This window comes from Erinaceus europaeus, chromosome 2, assembly GCF_950295315.1.
Source record: "Erinaceus europaeus chromosome 2, mEriEur2.1, whole genome shotgun sequence".
NCBI lineage: Eukaryota > Metazoa > Chordata > Mammalia > Eulipotyphla > Erinaceidae > Erinaceus > Erinaceus europaeus.
In genome coordinates, this window is record NC_080163.1 from 110,665,543 (window position 1) to 110,684,734 (window position 19,192).

The 19,192-nt window shown below is 39.8% G+C and overlaps 1 protein-coding gene across 1 annotated transcript in view; it reads left to right on the forward strand.

Moving 5' to 3' along the window:
* Positions 1–19,192, forward strand: part of MSRA (methionine sulfoxide reductase A) — a 365,587-nt gene that overhangs the window by 188,007 nt on the left and 158,388 nt on the right. The window contains exon 3 of the mRNA XM_007517236.3: positions 15,422–15,541. Within this exon, the coding sequence (XP_007517298.1) occupies positions 15,422–15,541 (120 nt within the window). The remainder of the gene's footprint in view (positions 1–15,421; positions 15,542–19,192) is intronic.

The window sequence follows — 19,192 nt, forward strand, 5'->3', positions numbered from 1 at the left end:
TTATAGCCCTGGAAGCAAAAATAAATAAATAAATAAATAAATAAATAAGAGTTGTCAGAATTAGGGACAAGCCTGGGTCAAAATTCTTGGTCTGCCTTTGTCCAGAGTCTTTGACCAACTGACCTCAGCTCTCTGAATATTTGTTTTCTCATCCTTAATGTGGGGTTTATACCATTTTCCTTCTTTATTCATGGAAGATTGCATGTATACAAAGATACCCTTGTGCTTACAGCTGGTACTTAATAAATGTAAAATTTTCCCTCTCCTTCCCCTTTACTTTCTCTCATTTTCTTTTTATTATATAAGGTAAGGGCTATCGAGATATGTAGTACTGGTACACAATCATAAAATAACAGTTAAAGTTGAGAAGAAAAGAAATTTCAGTTCTTTCAGTTTGTATCACTGAATGATGGTGATATTAATGAAAGAAAGAGGAAAAAAAAAACAAAAAAAACAAGGGCTAGCACCCAGGAGTAAGTGTAAGTGTAGATCAGCAATAGGGAAGAAACCAAAGTGACTTCCTCACTTTCCTACTAGGATGTTGGGAAGTATCAATGCAGTTAAAACAACTGGAGCCATCAGAAGAGGATGCTTGTTTGACTTGTATTGAATATATTGAGTTTCAGGTATCAGGAAAAGTTGGGGAGAGAGATTTGGCAGGGAGTTGGAAATGCTCATTTTCCCAAAGACTTTCTAGGTAGTTGGTCAGGGGTCAGGCCTATAGATTCAAGAGCCACTTTCAAATAGATGATATGTGGTTTGAATTGTATGAAAGGCTGCTTTGAAAGTGTAAAAATGAAAGTCACCATGTCTATCTGGTGACAAGCTAATAAAACAGGTGAAGCAGTTTTAAGACCTTGAACTGTCACATCCTCTTAAGGAAGCAAGTGTCCAGTCTCAGTAATGGAAAGGACTAAGTCACTCTTTTTATTTTTTTATTTTTTAATTTTTTATTTAAGAAAGGATTAATGAACAAAAACATAAGGTAGGAGGGGTACAACTCCACACAATTCCCACCACCCAATCTCCATAACCCACCCCCTCCCATGATAGCTTTCCCATTCTCTAGCCCTCTGGGAGCATGGACCCAGGGTTATTGAGGGTTGCAGAAGGTAGAAGGTCTGGCTTCTGTAATTGCTTCCCTGCTGAACATGGGCATTGACTGGTCGGTCCATACTCCCAGTCTGTCTCTCTCTTTCCCTAGTAAGGTGTGTCTCTGGGGAAGCTGAGCTCCAGGACACATTGGTGGGGTCTTCAATCCAGGGAAGCATGGCCAGCATCCTGGTGGCATCTGGAACCTGGTGATTGAAAAGAGAGTTAACATACGAAGCCAAACAATTTGTTGAGCAATCATGGATCCCAAGCTTGGAATAGTGGAGAGGAAGTGTTAGGGAGGTACTCACTGCAAACTCTAGTGTACTTCTGCTTTCAGGTATATATTTTGCAGAAGTTTATGGGTACGTGTGAACATAAGCTCTCTCTCACAGGAACTGGTGTATATCTAGGTTATGGGACTTTGTTAGAAAGTGAACTACCTGAGATGAAATTAGAGTGTACCATAAAAGGAAAGGTCTCACCCGAGTAATGAAGCTGAAGGGTTGTCATTCCACATGTGAAGTCTCTGGACACAGTCTGAGGTGAAGCATATTGAGGTGGCAATCGTTGCGTTGGTTAGGTTGTGATCGGCGGATGCAATATTATTTGGTTTGGATTGGGAGATGCAAAAATCCAAGGGTTCCAGGACTGGGGGAAGTAGGGGCTCTATAGTGGGGATGTGAGGTTCCTGCTGTCTTAGGGTTCAAAAAGACAATCGATAGTTAATGTTATCATCACATTATTTGTTAATTGGGTTAACTTTGAAAAGTCCTTTTGTTATGGTTTGCTGTACAGTATCCAGTATCTTGTATATAGCTGTGGTATTGGATGTATTTGATATGTGGACTCTCTGAAAAGCCTAGACCAAGCAGATTAGAAGCATCCAATAGGACTAAGTCACTCTTGCTTGAAACCCTGTCTAACTTTCTAAGATACTCGTGGAGGTATCCTGGAAGACCATTGTGAACATGGCTGCATCCTATGTGAAGTCTACAGGAATGGAACAGAACTGGGAAGGGAGGACATTTGGAGAAAAATCAACTTTTTTTTTTCACCAAAAGGAGCATGTGGTGATGTCACATGTTCTGACGATATTCCACTTTCCTACTGATTTCCACCCCCAAAAGGACAGATCTCCCCTCGTACTCTGTATGTCATCTGAGAGTTTGTTAGCAGTGACAACCTAATGGGCACAGACGCAAGCAGGGTATGTGAGTCTCCAGGGAATGGGGGAGGCATGCTGATGAGCAGAATTAACCCTCCCATCTTGAGCAGGGACCCCATGAAGGCTCTGAGACAGAGAAGTGAGACTATCTTCCAAAAAGGCAAAGTGCAATAGTCAGACCCTTATTTATTCTAAGAAAAATAGCACTTTGCTAATTATAGACCCTTATTAACTAGGTCAAAACTGCAGTGTGAACAGGTTTTGGCAAATGACTTTATGTAATTTGTAAGGCTTCCCCCGCCCCCAGGGTTATTGCTGGGGCTTGGTGCCTGCATTGCAAAGCCACCACTGGCAGCCATTTTTCATTTATATTATTTTATTTTTATAGGACTGAGAGAAATTGAGAGGGGAATGGGGAGAAAGGGAGGAAGAGAGAAAGATAGACACTTACAGACCTGCTACACCACTTGTGAAGCTTACTTTCTGCAGGTGGGGAGCCAGGGACTAGAACCCAGATCCTTAAGCAGGTCCTTGCACATAGTAGTATGTGTACTTTATCCAGGTGTGCCACCACCCAGCCTCCCAATTTGTAAACTTTTTTTCCAAAGTTCTTCCAGGAGCTGCATGGTAGTATACCCAATAAAGCGTACACTTTATCATGCACAAGAACCTGTGTTCAAGCCCCAGGTCCCTACTTGCCTGGAGGGAAATATCACAAGTGGAGGCAGTGCTTCAGGTATCTCTCTCTTTCTCTCCTTCTCTGTCTACCCCCTCAGTTTCCCTCTGTCCCTATGAGAGTGAGAGAGAAAAGGAGAAATGAAGGATGTAAGGAAGAAATGAAGGAAAGAAGGAAGGAAGGAAAGGAGCAATTTAAAAATTGCTGCTGGGAGTAGTAGCTTCATTGTGTAGACACTGAGTCTTAGCAATAACCCTGGTGGCTATTTTTTTTTTTTTAAGTTCTTAAGTTTTCAACTGAGCATCAAAATTTTAAGAGGAAATCAAGAAATTCCCACAAATAGAAAAAAAAAAAGCCTCACAGGCACAGATATTCATAAATGGCAGATAAATAACAGATTAGAAATTTGACCAGATGAAACATACTGGAAATGAAAATGAAACTCACCAGAAAAAAAAGTAAACTCCAGATGGATCAAGGACCCAGAAGTTAGACAAAAAACTATCAAATACTTAAAGGAAAATATTGGTAGAACACGTTCCCACCTAAATCTAAAGGGCATCTTTGATGATACCAACCCAATTGCAAGGAAGACTATATCAAAAATAAATCAATGGGACTACATCAAATTGAAAAGCTTCTGCAGAGCAAAAGAAACCATCACCCAAGTGAAGAAACTCCTCATAGTATGAGAGAGGATCTTTACATGCCATACATCAGGCAAGAGGCTAATAACCAAAATATATAAGGAGCTCATCAAACTTAGCAACAGTAAAGGAAATGACTCAATCCAAAATTGGGCAGAGGATATGAACAGAACATTCACTACAGAAGATATCCAAAAGGCCAACAAACATATGAAAAATTGCTCCAGGTCACTGATTGTCAGAGAAATGCAAATAAAGACAACACTGAGATATACCTCACCCCTTGTGAGAATGTCATACATCAAAAATGACAGCAGCAATGAATGCTGAAGAGGTTGTGGGGACTAAGAATCCTCCTGCACTGCTGGTGAGAATGTAAACTGGTCTAACCCCTGTAGAAAGCAGTCTGGAGACTAGACAAGGCTAGAAATAGACTTTCCTTATGGCCCAGTAATTCTTCTCCTAGGGATATATCCTAAAAATCCAAGTACACCCATTCAAAAGATGTGTGCACACTTATGTTCATAGCAGCACAATTTGTAATAGCCCAAACCTGGAAACAACCCAAGTGCCCAACAACAGATGAATGACTGAGAAACTTGTGGTATATATCCACAATAGAACACTACTCAGCTATTAAGAATAATGAACCCACTTTCTCTGACCCATCTTGAATGGAGCTAGAAGGAATTATGTTAAGTGAGATAAGTCAGAAAGACAAACACGAGTATGTGATGATCCCACTCATAAACAGAAGTTGAGAAAGAAGAACAGAAAGGAAAACACAAAGCAGAATTTAACTGGGTTTGGAGTATTGTACCAAAGTAAAAAAAAAACTTTGGGTGGAGGATGAGGGTAGATTTTCAGCTCCACAGGCACAGAGCCCCAGGGTGAACCCTGGTGGCTTAACTAAATAGATAAATAAATATTGTAAATAGGAAAATAATGGAGAATGAGCTTGTTGATTAAAGGAATTTAAAAATATGTAAAATAAAAAAATGAGTAAGACCAAACTAAAGTATCAGGATTGACACATGAGTGATAAAATACAAACATACACAAGGAAATAACTATTTAGAAAGTCAGGTAGTGGTTAACTTTTGGGAGGAGAAAGAGGGGGTGGTGAATGGGGTGTGACTCAAGGAAGGATTTCTGAGGTAGATGGTAAAGTCCTTGTCTGACATGTGGTGATTACAAAGAACATCTTGATAGTAGCTAAACAGGGCATGCACTTGTTTTGTGTTGTTTTCTGTGTCTGTTTTTTTTTTTTAATAGAAGGTGAAAATGTTTAGTTCTAGAAGGAAAATATTACATACTATACCTTCTTTGGTGATATACATGCTGATTACTAGACTATTGAAAAATTTTGTCATCAGGGAGCTTGTTTTCTTTGTACATGCACACAAAATAGTAGTAGAATGGTAAAGTCATGCTGGAACCTACTAGATAAAATGTCTGCTGTCTCTAATAAGGAGTCTTATTCTTTCAGCAACCCTTATCCTAAGTTAAGTAACTCGTCAGAAATTTTGGAGTTGATTGTACACCAAGTCTGTGAAACTTTATTACAGCCATTGCAGCCATAACTCCACTAGAAGCTTTTATTTAGCAGGAGCCAAGACATCCTCTCTCTACCAGTCTTTTCTTGATTTCATTATACATCAAAATATCTCTCAGCTTTCAGCAAATGGTGTGTTTGGCTTAGCCAAGACGATTTTAAATAATAATAAAAAAAATCAATATCACAAAGATAAATGGCCTGAAGTATCTGGGACCATCTGAATGGGAATGTAGACTGAGGTCAACAGGGAATATCTGCTGAAACAGCTTGTTATGTCCCCTGCACATGGAATATTGAAGGTTGGCGGCGTTCTTTGGTGTCTTCACTGTTAGTCATTGTGCAATACAGAAAACATTTATTCAGTGAACTCTTTCAAACTTCTGACCTTAGGGCCTGTAGAGCCTTTAGCATGGCAACTCCCCATGCCTCTGTTGTCTTTATGTTCAAAAATGCTGCCAGCTTGCCTTTCACCCATCCCTCTTCAGAGATTCCATCATTATTCCTGTGATGGTTTTTGTGTCAACTTGAGCAGTTAAGGGATGCCCAGTTAGTATTATTTCTGTGTCTAAGAGGGTGTTTCTGAAAGAGATCCACATTTGAATATGTAGACTGAATAAAGATCACCCTCAACAAAGGTAGGGGTGGGATGGCAGGGAGAGATCATTCAATCCCTTGAGGGTCTGAATAGGGCAAAACAGTAGAGGAAGAGTGAATTTTCTCTATTTGATTTGGGGAGTCCATCTTCTCCTGTCCTTTAACTTTGGGGCTCTGAGTTATCAAGCATTCAGATTCAGACAAGGGTTTGAATGGTAATTGGACCACAGCCCTTTCTGGTACCCATCTTGCACATTATGAGGCTTATTAGGAGTCAGTTAGAAAGCTGATTCCTCTTAGTACCTCTCTTTATTTATTTTATTATTTTAATGAGAGAGGTACTGAGAGAAAGAGAATTAAATGCCAGAGCACTGTTTAACTCTGGTTTATGTTGGTACAGGGGATTGAACCTGGGGCCTTGGAGCATCAGACATGAAAGTCTTTTTTTTATTTAATTTTTTATTTATAAAAAGGAAACATTGACTAAAGCATAGGATAAGAGGGGTACAACTTCACACAGTTCCCACCACCAGGTCTCTGTATCCCATCCCCTCTCCTGATAGCTTTCCTATCCTTTAACCCTCTGGGAGTATGGACACAAGGTCATTGTGGGTTGCAGAAGGTGGAAGGTCTGGCTTCTGTAATTGCTTCCCCGCTGAACATAGACATTGACAGGTCAATCTAGCCTGTGTTTCTCTTTCCCTAGTGGGGAAGGGCTCTGGGGAAGCAGAGCTCCAGGACACATTGTCCAGGGAAGTCTGGTCGGCATCATGCTAGCATCTGAAGCCTGGTGGTTGGAAATAGAGTTAACATACAAAGCCAAACAAATTGTTGAAAAATCATGGACCTAAAAGCTGGAATAGTGCAGATGAAGAGTTGGGGACTCCTCCATTTTGTAGATAGCTAGTAGGCATATTTTAGTTATATTCCAAAGGGCCTGTGGCTATACTAGTGGGTTTTTTTTTTGTTTGTTTTTTTGTTTTTTGCCTGAGCCTGAAATATGATATCCAGGTGGATCCTAATTATTGTCTGGGGAGATGATGTGATGGCTGGCAGAAGGACCAGAAAGCTGGATCAGGGGAGAGAGTAGCTCCCAAATATAGGAAAGATGTATAAACATTGTTAACTGTAAACCCCATTGATGTGATGTGATCTGGGGCCCATATTCATCTTAGGAGCCTATGTGACCTCTGCATCCCTATAGATCTGAGCTCACATTCTGTGGTCACCAGTAGGAACATTCCAAGCTGCCCCAGTATCAGGACCCATCTTCCTCAGGTATAGCATAGAGTATATTGTCCAGCCTCCCTTCGGAAGATGGAACATTCTCTACCATTGTTGATCCAAGTTGAGATCAAGGTCCTATGGGGGCCCACACAGGGGTCTATTGTGTTGTTCCTAATAGGAATGACTGGTAACAGTGGAGAGAGGGATTTATTCGAGGTCTAGGCCCATCAAGACATGATAGTCTTTTGCATAATCATTATGCTGTCTCCCCAGCCCTCAATACTTGTTATTTTTCTATATGTTTGCTTGGTTAGTTCTGTTTTCCTGGAGAATCCTAACTAATAAATTTTCCTTATTTCATGAGTCCAGTGATGTAAAATTAGTAGTGAACTTTGTACCAGGGAATCAATTTTTGTAACTACTCATTAAATATTTATTCATATTAACTAGGAGCAAACAGCTCACTTATAAAGAGGAAAAATGGTATCTCGCTACATGTAGCTCAAGCAATACATATGCTATGCTTTTCTTTGGATTTTTTCTTTAAAAAGTCTATATTTCCATTTTAAAAAGATTAGTTAATTAATTAATTTGATCAGAGCATTGCTTTCACATATGTGATGCCAAGGATCAAACTTAGGTTCTAATACATGCAAGTTCTATAGCCACAGAGCCACCTCTGCAGCTGCTGTATTTTTTCATTTTTAAAAGCAATATTGACCTACTACAGAGGAACTTGAAAAATATTCCTATATTCTTAACATTGTACAATAAACATATTTATAACTATTTTTGGTATGTATATTTTCCTATAGTTGTAATAAAATTATGCATATGATTGTGTTTTGCTTTTTTAATTTAGCCTTAGGTAATTATAACAAAATCATATACATATTTACACATTACATTGTTATCAAAGTATTGTTTCTATTGCATTTTAGCCAATATTTTTAAAATAATGTATGGTTATGCACATTGCATTTGGATATTGCTGCTCTAAAAATTTTAGAGTAGGATATTAACAAAATGTAAAGAGCTTTGGTGAATTAGGTACTTTTTCTTTCAGCTCTACGTTAAATCTAACAACTAGTGATTATAAAAATGGGAGACATATATACTAATTTTCAAACAGTGGATCAACCAAATTTATTTTTCTTGCAACAGAGTAATTACTGAGGCTCCACAGTTCCCAGCAGCTATTTTTTTCCCTTTTGTTTTGATGGAGTGAGAGAAAAAGTGTGTGAGAAAGCAGGTGAGACACCTGCAACATTGCTCTCCTGCTTGTGAAACTCGCCGCCTACAAGTGGGGACCCAGGGTTTTGAATCTGGGTCCTCACACGTAACAACATTTGTGTTCTGCCTGGTGCACTACCTCCTGGGCCTGTGACCACAGATCTTAACTATATGTGACTTAATAATTTCATATAAAACTTGAGAGGGGCAGCAATCTTGTTTACTTCTAGAATTTGGTGGCAAAATGACAGTGTGGATCGTTTAGAAACTCTTGGAAGAAAATAAAGTTTCTTTATTTGGAGTCCTGAGAAATATATGCTAATATGTATTATAAGTACATGTATTATTGGGAAATGGGGCTGAATTGAAATGCTATATTTTGTGTTTCTTTTTGTTTCTTCATTATTATTATTATTTTGTTTATATATTTAACTTTGATGGAAGAGATTTGGAGAGAAAGATATACAGAAAGGCCAGAGTACTGCTCAGCTCTGGCTTTATGGTGGTGCTAGGGATTGATCCTGGGGCCATAGAGCCTCAGGCATAAGAATCTTTTTGCATGACCATTATACTGTCTCCTTAGCCTCATTTATTAATTTTAGTGCCATGATGGTTGTCATCAGGGCTCGGGACCTACATAACAGATGAATGATTCAATCCACTTCTCCTGGCTGTCATTTTTTCCCCTTTTGTTTTCCTTTTATTTGATAGGATAGGGAGAGATTGACAGAGCAAAGGATAACAGAGAGGGAGAGAGAGAAAGAGAGTCACCTGCAGCACTGTTTCACTGTTCATGAAGCTTCCTTCACTGCAGGTGGGGAGTGGAGGCTTGAACCTAGGCACTTGTTTAAGTGCACCATCACTCAGTTCCCCCTGTTGTTCCTGCATTATCTGTCTTTCCCTTCTTTCCCCATCTTTTTTTTTTTTTTTTTCCTTAGCAATGAACTTGGGAGAACTATTTCCAGTGATGGGAATGGGACTCAGAACTCTGGTCAGGCTTCAGACATGCATGACTTATGCTTTAATAGGCTAAGCTCTCTCCCGGCCACATCAGCAAGAGTTATTTATTTATTTTATAATTCTTTTGCTTTTATTTTTATTAGTGATTTAATATTGATTTACAAAATTATGAGATAACAGGGTGTAATTCTATACCATTCCCATTCCCATACCATACTAACAGAGTTCTCTGGCCCCGTTCCCTCCATTGGAAACTACAGTAGTTCTGCCAGGGTCACAGATATGGGTTGATTATTATTTCTGTAACTATATATAACATATATTTATTTATATTATATATCTAATATAAACATATTTAATATATATTATATTATATATTATATCTATATTTTTTCCTACTTTTTTTCCCCTATGGTCCTACCTTCTCTTCCTTTCTAACTCACACATATACCTATGACTGCTTCCAAATACCCTTCTTTTCTTCTCTTCTCTCTCCAGGACTTGATGGAATTGGAGTACAAAACCCTCTGGTCATTTCCCCTTAACATTTCTCCCCCTCTGGGAGTATGGACCAAAAAGTTTTTAAATTTATTATCTTTATTTATTTATTGGATAGAGACAGACAGACATCAAAAGAGGAGGGGGAAATAGAGCGGAAGACAGACACCTTCAACCCTGCTTCAACACTTGCAAAGCTTTCCCCCTGCAGGTGGAGACTGGGGGCTGGAACCCAGGTCCTTGTGCATTGTAACATGTGTGCTCAACTAGGTGCACAATCACCTAGTCCCTGGACCAAGATTCTTATGGGGTGAAAAAGGTGGGTGTTCTGGCCTCTGTAATTGCATCTCCATTGGACATGGGTGTTGGAAGGTTGATCCATACCCCATCCTGTCTGTCTTTCACTATTGGGGTAGGGCTCAGGAGAGGTGAAGTCCTAGGTCACATTGGTGAGATCAACTTTCTAGGAGAGTCAGGATGGAATCATAGTAACATCTCCAACTTAGTGGCTGAAAGGTAGTAAGATATAAATCAGGACAATAGAAAGGGACCCCAAAGTAGAACAGATGAGAATAGGGATCTAGGGTGGAAAGAAGCTGAGAAATCTATTTTAGGTATGTTCTTAGGGGCCCATGACTTTCATAGTTTTTGCTTGAGTTTGATAGGTAACATGCAGGTGGACTCAAAAATAATGTCTGGGAAGATGTTGGCAGAGTTGAGAATAGGGTTAGGAAGCTGGATTAAGGCATAGAGTTGCTCTCAAACTTAAGTATATGAATACAGTTAACTGTTTGCCGCATCAACCTGACCCAGTGCGTATATATCTTCATATTTAGTGCAGGAGCCTGTGAAACCTATGAATCCCTGTGAGTCTGAGCCTGCAGTACATGGTCACAGCTGGGAACATTCTAGGCATTCATTTTAGAACCAGTCTTCCTTGGTTGGCATGATAGGGGAACCTTTGGAGAGTGGGGCATGCCCTGCCATTGTGAGGGCAAAATCCTGGAGAAACCCACAAAAAGGCTTATAATGACTTCTCCTTTTTTAGTGTTTTTTCCCCCCTCCAGGGTTATCACTGGGGCTCTGTGCCTCATTACAAATCCACTGCTCCTAGAGGTTATTTTTCCCATTTTATTGCCCTTGTTGTTATTGTTGTCATTGCTGTTGCTGTTATTGTTGTCATTGCTGTTGTTTTTGTTGGATAGGACAGAGAGAAATTGAGAGAGGAGAGGAAGACAGAGAGGGGGAGAGAAAGATAGACACCTGCAGGCCTGCTTCACCACTTGTGAAGTGAACCCCCTGCAGGTGGGGAGCTAGGGGCTTGAACTGGCATCCTTAGGCCAGTCCTTGTGTTTCTTGCCAAGTGCACTTAACCCGCTACACTACCGACCAGGCCCCTATGATGACTTTTCTGATGGAAGTGACCGGTGATAGTGGAAAGAAGGACCTATTAGAGGTCTAGGCCCATCATATCTATGTGGGAATTTAAGGATTCCCTGACTAGGGCCCCATATGATAGGGTGGCATGGTATTGACCAAGAAGGCCATCATTAAGTAAGCCAGTCTCTGTCCTTATCCAGCTTTTGTTGTCCTTTCTTTATCTGATGAGCTTAGACTTTTTCCCAATTGTTAAATCATTAAATGTCATTTGTTGTATCCAAACCACTATTAGGTTTATGAGGTCTAGGCTCAGGTTAGGGAGGAAATATACCTAGGATTTTAGTGGGGGATCTAAGTTAACCTTAAGTTTTACTGCATCTGCTTGTTTGATGATTCTAGTAAAGGTTGTCTAAAATGTAGCTGATATATATATTTGCCAGTATAGCTCTTGGTCAGCTGTATGCAATGTCTCTTCTAAAGATTATCAAGGGGTGACAATAATTCTGATGCTGTCAGAAGAGATTAGAAGATATCTCTTACTTTCCTTTGTGTAGTTAATTGAGTAGATAAAGTGACTGAGGGAAGTGAAGTAGGGGATATGGGAGGAGGGTGTCTAGGCCTAAGTAGTAAATATTTGATTAGACAATTTATGGTGTCTTCTTTAGGCTTTTATATATACTTGCTGAGCTTATTAGGACTAAGTCTAATCACACTGGACTATTATACACTTTTACTTTAAGGGATATAGTTGCCCCTAACTTAAGGGAATGTGTATACATTTACTGAGTTTCCTACCCCCTAGACTATATCTAGGGTCTGTAACTTTGTTAGAGAGTGCATTTGAAATGGAACTAAGTAGTCCCATGTGTTAGGAAAGGTGTCACCATATTATTTGAGCTGAAAGGCTGATATCTCAGGCTTGGCATTGTCTCTCTCTCTCTGGATACAACCTAAAGCAAAAAGGTAGTGGCAGCATAACATGGCATGGTGGCACTGGTTGCACTGACTTAGTTGAGGTCAGCAGAGGCAGTATAAGAGTGTAAGGGATCAAGAGGAGAGCCATCAAGAAGTAAAATCAAAGTCCCAGCAGTTATAGGATTGGGAGAAATAAGGATTTTAAAGAGAATGGGGGGGGGGGTGGCAAGGGGAAGTAGTGCTTCGGCGTAAGCATACATAGTGCAAAGGACCAGCACAAGGATCCCAGTTTGAGGCCCTGGCTTCCCACCTGCAGAGGGGTTGCTTCAGAAGCAGTGAAGCAGGTCTGCAGGTGTCTATCTTTGTCTCCCTTCCTCTCTCAATTTCTCTCTGTCCTATCCAACAGCAATAACAATAATAATGGCAATAGCAACACTAACAACAATGGAAAAAATACTGCTGCCAGGAGCAGTAGATTCCTAGTGCAGACACCAAGCCACAGTGATAACCCTGGAGTGAGAGGTAGAGAGAGGGAGGGAGGGAGGGAGGGGGAGAGAGAGAGAGAGAGAGAGAGAGAGAGGTTCCTTGATGTCTTAAAGTTTATGAACACAATAATTATTATAATAACCAAGTTACTTGAGAGCTTGCTTTACTTTGAAAATTCCAAGGTTTTACCATACTAACCATGACCTCAACATGATTGATGTCATTTAATGTCTATCTACTAATAACTAAATCTTAAATACTGACAGGACCAGATGATTCTTTTTTATTTATTTTATTTTATTTATAAAAAGGAAACATTGACAAAACCATAGGATAAGAGGGCTACAACTCCACACAATTCCCACCACCAGAACTCTGTATCCCATCCCCTCCCCTGACAGCTTTCCTATTCTTTATCCCTCTGGGAGTATGGACCCAAGGTCATTGTGGGATGCAGAAGGTGGAAGGTCTGGCTTCTGTAATTGCTTCCCTGCTGAACATGGGCATTGGCAGGGCGATCCATACTCCCAGCCTGTCTCTCTCTTTCCCTAGTAGGGTGGGGCTCTGGAGAAGTGGAGCTCCAGGACACATTGGTGGAGTTGTCTGTCCTAGCATCTGGCACCTGGTGATTAAACATGATGGACCTAGACCTCGAATAAATCCCTCTCTCTATTGTTACCAGTCATCCCTGTCAGGAACAACACAGTAGACCCCTTTGTGGGCCCCCATAGGACTTTGCCCTCAACATGGATCAACAATGGTAGGAAATGTCCCATTCTCCGAAGGGAAGATGGACAAAATACTCTATGCTACACCTGAGGATGATGGGTCCTGATATTGATATAGCTTGGAATGTTCCTACTCATGAACACAGAATGTAAGTTCAGATCTAGAGGGATGCAGAGGTCACATAGGCGCCTAAGCTGAATATGGGCCTTAGATCACATCAAATCGATGGGGTTTACAGTCAACAATATTTATACCCCTTCCCCATATTAGGGAGCTACTCTTTTCCCTGATCCAGCTTTCTGGTCCTTTTTCCAACCATGTCATCATCTCCCCAGACAATAACTTGGATCCACATGCATATCAGATTTAAGGCTCAGGGGAAAAAAGAAAAAGAAAAAAAAACTAGTATAGCCACAGGCCCTTTGGAATGTAACTAAAATATGCCTACTAGCTATCTACAAAATGGAGGATGCTACAACTCTTCATCTGCACTATTCCAGCCTTTAGGTCCATGATTTTTTAACAATTTGTTTGGCTTTGTATGTTAACTCTCTTTTCAGCCACCAGATGCTAGATGCTAGCATGATGCCCAGAGTCTTTTACTTTGGTGCAATGTAGCAAATCCAGTCCTAGTTTTCTACTTTTTTCCCCTTTCTTTCTCTCTTTCTCTCTTTCTCTCTTTCTCTCTTTCTTTCTTTCTTTCTTTCTTTCTTTCTTTCTTTTTTAATTTTTTAAAAATATTTATTTAATTTATTTATTCCCTTTTGTTGCCCTTGTTTTATTGTTGTAGTTATTATTGTCGTCGTTGTTGGATAGGACAGAGAGAAATGGAGAGAGGAGGGGAAGACAGAGAGGAGGAGAGAAAGATAGACACCTGCAGACCTGCTTCACCGCCTGTGAAGCGACTCCCCTGCAGGTGGGGAGCCGGGGTTCGAACCGGGATCCTTATGCCGGTCCTTGTGCTTTGCGCCACCTGCGCTTAACCCGCTGCGCTACAGCCCGACTCCTTCCTTTCTTTCTTTCTTTCTTTCTTTCTTTCTTTCTTTCTTTCTTTCTTTCTTTCTTTCTTTCTTTTTCTTTCTCTTTCTTTCTTTTCTTTCTTTCATCTTCCTTTCTTTTTCTTTTTCCCTTCCTTCCTTCTTTCCTTTCTTCCTTCCTTTCTTCCTTTCTCTCTAATTCCTAATACAAGATTTTTTTTTCTTTATTGGGGTGGAGGGCTATTGGTTTATAGTTGACAACAAAATATATTAGTTTGTACATTTGGAACATCTCTCGATTTTTCACATAACAATTCAGTCCTCTCTAGGTTCTCCTGCTATCATGTTCCAAGACCCAAACATTCCCCCCACACCAAAGTCTTTTACTTGGTGAAATATACCAACTCCAGTTCAAGTTCTGCTTTATGTTTTTCCTTTTCTGTTCTTATATTTATTTATTTATTTTTCTTTTGCTTGCCCTTTTTTATTGTAGTTATTATTGCTGTTGTTGTTGTCATCATTGTTGGATAGGACAGAGAGAAATTGGGGAGAGGAGGGGAAAACACAAAGGGGGAGAGAAAGACAAGACACCTGCAGACCTGCTTCACCACTTGTGAAGTGACTCCCCTGCAGGTGGGAAGCTCGAACCTGGGTCCTTACTCTGGTCCTTGTGCTTCTCACCATGTGCGCTTAACCCACTGTGCTACCACCTGACTCCCTCCTTTTCTGTTCTTATTTTTAACTTCTGTATATGAGTGGGATCCTCCCATATTCATCCTTCTCTTTCTGGCTTATTTCATTAAACATGATTCCTTTAAGCTCCATCCAAGATAGGGTGAAGAAGGTGACTTCACCATTTTAATAGCTGAGTAGTATTCTATTGTGTATATATACCACAGCTTACCCAGGGACACCTGGGTTGCTTCCAAGTTTTGGCTATTACAAATTGTGCTGCTAAAAACATAGGTATACACAGATCTTTTTGGATGGGTGTGTTGGGTTCCTTAGGACATATCCCCAGGAGAGGAATTGCAGGGTCATAGGGTAGGTCCACTTCTAGCCTTCTGAGAATTCTTCAGACTGCTGTCCACAGGGATTGGACCAATTTACATGCCCACTAGCAGTGCAAAAGGGTTCTTTTGTCCCCACAACCTCTCCAGCATTTGTAGTTACTATAGAGAAACACCTTTTTTTTTTTTCAAATATAGCTGGAATCCTGATAGTCAATTAAGCACCTTGTTTATGACTAAGGACTTCTAAGTATGTTTATATTTCTTGTAGGAATGGGCTGTTTCTGGGGAGCTGAAAGGAAGTTCTGGACCCTGAATGGAGTATATTCAACACAAGTTGGTTTTGCTGGAGGCTACACTTCCAACCCTACTTACAAGGAGGTCTGCTCAGGTAGGAAGACTTTGCTGTGTGATATTACTCAGAGGAACAAAACAGGACTTGTCCCTGCTTGCAAGTGGCTGGATATTTAATATAGAAATTCAACTTTTTGTGTTTCCATTGTCTTTTCTTTTCCATTGCTAGATAGTCTAGTTGTCGTCTCACTTTATCTTTTCATAAGATAATAAACATCCTATGGAATATGTCAGTCAGCTTTTGCTGCAGGGCACTCATCCTGAAACTGAATCATGAAAACAATTATTTATTAACTTACGAGGTGTTTTTTTTTTTTATTTTTTATTTTTTACTGCTTCTCTGCTTGTGAAGCTTCCTTTCTGCAGGTGGGGGCTTGGGGTTAGAACCTGGGTCCTTGTACATGGTAACGTGCTCTCAACAAGGTGTGCCACTGCCAGGACCCCAACTGATGAGTTCATGGTTCAGCAATCTTAGTTGGACTCAGCTTGGTGGTTCTTCTGCTAATCTCTGTGACTCCTACAACCATATTGCTTCTTTGTAGGATAATTGGTCTAGATTGGCTTGGCTCATCTGGTACTGACTGTTAGTGCTTATTGTTTCTTGGGGTAATGGAACCTGGACAAATTCACATGGTGGTGAATGTACAGATCCAGGAACAACAAGAAAGGACAAGCCTTTTCTGCTAAGCACTTCTCTTGTCTATTTTTATCATATTTGCTACTACCCTATTGACTAGAATAAATCACGTGGTCTAACACATTGCCAGTATATAAGGGCCTTCCCAAAGGCAGGTGTACAGGGAAGTGTGAAGAAACTATTACAGTTGCCACTTGGGACAAACATAGTACACACCAGACTTGTCTTCTTAAAGATAAAACATTAAAAACCCTGGTACAGTGAAGATATTATTAAACTATAAGGAAGAGATTGTTTAACTGTGTCTAGATATAGCAAGACCTCTTTCATTCTTCAGGCTGAATAAGAGTAGTTAATTGCATGTAAATATATATACTACAGTTTCTCTCTCTACTTATCTCTTGATGTTCTCCTAGCTAGTTTTCCTTTCTTGAACATGTGAGTAATGCTGTAATGACTGTGGGAATGTAGATATTGCTTTTAGGTGTCTTCATTTTCCTTGGGTGCATATCCAGAAAGAGAGTTGTCTGATCATATGTTACTTCTATTTCTAGTGTTTTGAGGAACTTCCATATTACAAAACATATTTTTATTCATCATCTTTAGAGTTCTTAGTGAGTAGGATATATCTAGGCCGATACTCTACCATTAACAGAAGTACAATATTAAAAGCGAGCAGGGCTGGCAAAAAATAGCTCACTTGAATTGTGACCCCCCCATTTTTTTTTTCCCTGTGTACAATTCAAGTTCAAACTGTGCTCCCACTGCATTGAAGGAAACTTCAGTGCTATGTTTTTTTTTTCACTCTCTCTGTCTCTGTCTAAAGTAAAACAGTTAAAAAAACACACATTTTAAAAATGTGTAAACATTTAAAGATAAAGGTTTGTTTTGGGGGTTATTTGTATGGGGCCCACTTAACTCTCTGAGGGCAGACACTGTGAGTGAAGATGGGAGATGCATTAAGAATTTGTGAAATAATGGGAATTTTGATTTGTTTGCTATAATGCAGATTCTCAAGGCTGGTGGTGGTGCACCTGGTTGAGAGCACACAGTGCAATACAGATTTTTGAGTTGTGAAACAATGAAAATTTCATAAAAACATACATACTCTTGTTTTCTTACCTCTAGAGAAAAACTGAAACATTCTCAGTGATGTTGCGAACATAGAATATTGAACAAATACTTTAATGGTTAATTCATGTTTTTTTTCTTTGCTTCTATTTCAAAATTAAAAAATGCTTATGCAGAACTATAAATAGATTCAAATGAACCCTGGAGATTGCCCAGGTGTATCCTCTTAAGTCTTCGGAATGGAAATGAATAGATTCCTTCCTGTAATTGCAGACCTGGCTTAATAGCCTTAAAGAAAAGGTTGCTAAGAAAATCTCCTGGTTATACTATCATCCTCTCCCAGCAAAATGGTAGCAGTCAATTAGAATACTGTGATTACACCTTTGCCCAGACTCCTTTCTACCCAGCTCTAGATCTTCAGAATGATAACATAATTGCCCTCTGTTGCACTCCTACTATGTGTCCTGCCATAAGCACTTTTTGTGTCTTTGCTTTTTCCCCATCTAATCTGCCAGACTGACAGTGAAGAGTTCCAGTTTCTGTGATTTAAAGTTAAATTTCTTGGTTGCTTTTTTAAAAAAGTGAACATTAAACTTTCTAAAAGATTTATTTTGGGGGGTGGTGCCGTGGTGTAAGAGGAGACCAGAACACAGCTCAGCTTTGTATATGCAGAGCCATGTATCAAATTTGGGACTCCATATGTGCAAATTCTGTGTTCAGACACTGAGATAGCTCCTAGCTTTTTTTTATTTTTTATGATGTTGGAAAATGAACTCACAGCCTTCTTCTTGGAGGATACCACTAAACTGCCTCCCCTAAATTTATTATTTCATGGGGAGGGAGAGAATGCAAACAGTACCACTTCACCATTCATGCATCTCTGCTCAGTTTTTTGGCTTTTGTTTTATCAGAATCAGCCCTCCAACATGCAAAAGTACAGCACTCCTGGGTTGACTTTTTCATTCAGATAGACAGACAGAGGGAGAGATAATAAGAAAAACATTCATTTACCATAGCTTTCCTTAGTGCCATGGCACTCCTGTATGGTGCTGGGGTTCAAACCAAGATATGTGTCTTACCTGTGAGCTATTTTGTCAGCTGTCCACCTTTTTTGTTTTTTTTTTGTCCTTGGTGGTGCCTAGTTCCAACCAAGGATCTTGTGCATAGGAAGCTTATGGTCCACTGCTGAGTTTTCTCCCAAAGTCCCTCTGGTCAAGTTGCACTTTTTCTTTCATACCTAACTTTCTACTGTACTTTTAAACACATTGGTATGCACTTTAGTTGTTACTGTAAGGAAAATGCTAGGCATTTTTTTTTTTTTTTTTTTTTTAGAAATCTATCTGCTATTTAGAAGGAAAAAGGACAAAACCCATTTTAAGATACAGTTCACATACACACAGTTGGTGTATTAGGGACCTGTAGCACTGTTGAAGCACAGACACCAGAGGTTGGTAAAGAATTCTCCATTTGATGTGAACACTACCTGCTCAGTTAACAGTGGCATGGGGAAGCATGGTTGTCATGGCAACCCACTCTCCTGATTGGAAAGAGATAGTTACAGGGTCTCACCCAGACACAGAGGGAAAAGATGATTTCTTTCCCCCAGGCTTTTTTTGTTGTTGTTGTTGTTCTGATCATGAAAGGGAAATATAAAAAGGCAGAGAGAGAGCTGTGATAGGTCCCTGTGACACAGAACTGGTAAAGCCTTGAGGTCTCCAGGAATATCAGGTAAAGAGAAAAAACAAGGTCCCCTAGCTAGAGTAATTGTGGTAACCAACTAATTAAAGAGGGTCTTTTTTATCCTTTTTTTTTTTAAAAAAAAAAAAAAACAACCAGTGAACTGCTCAACTTCTCAGCTCTGCCTTATAGTAGTGCCAGAAATTGAACTTCAGACCTTCAAGCCTCAGGCATGGTCTTTCTGTATAACCACTATGCTATCTCCCCAGACCATTAAAGTCTTTTAACTTAGAAGAGGATGAG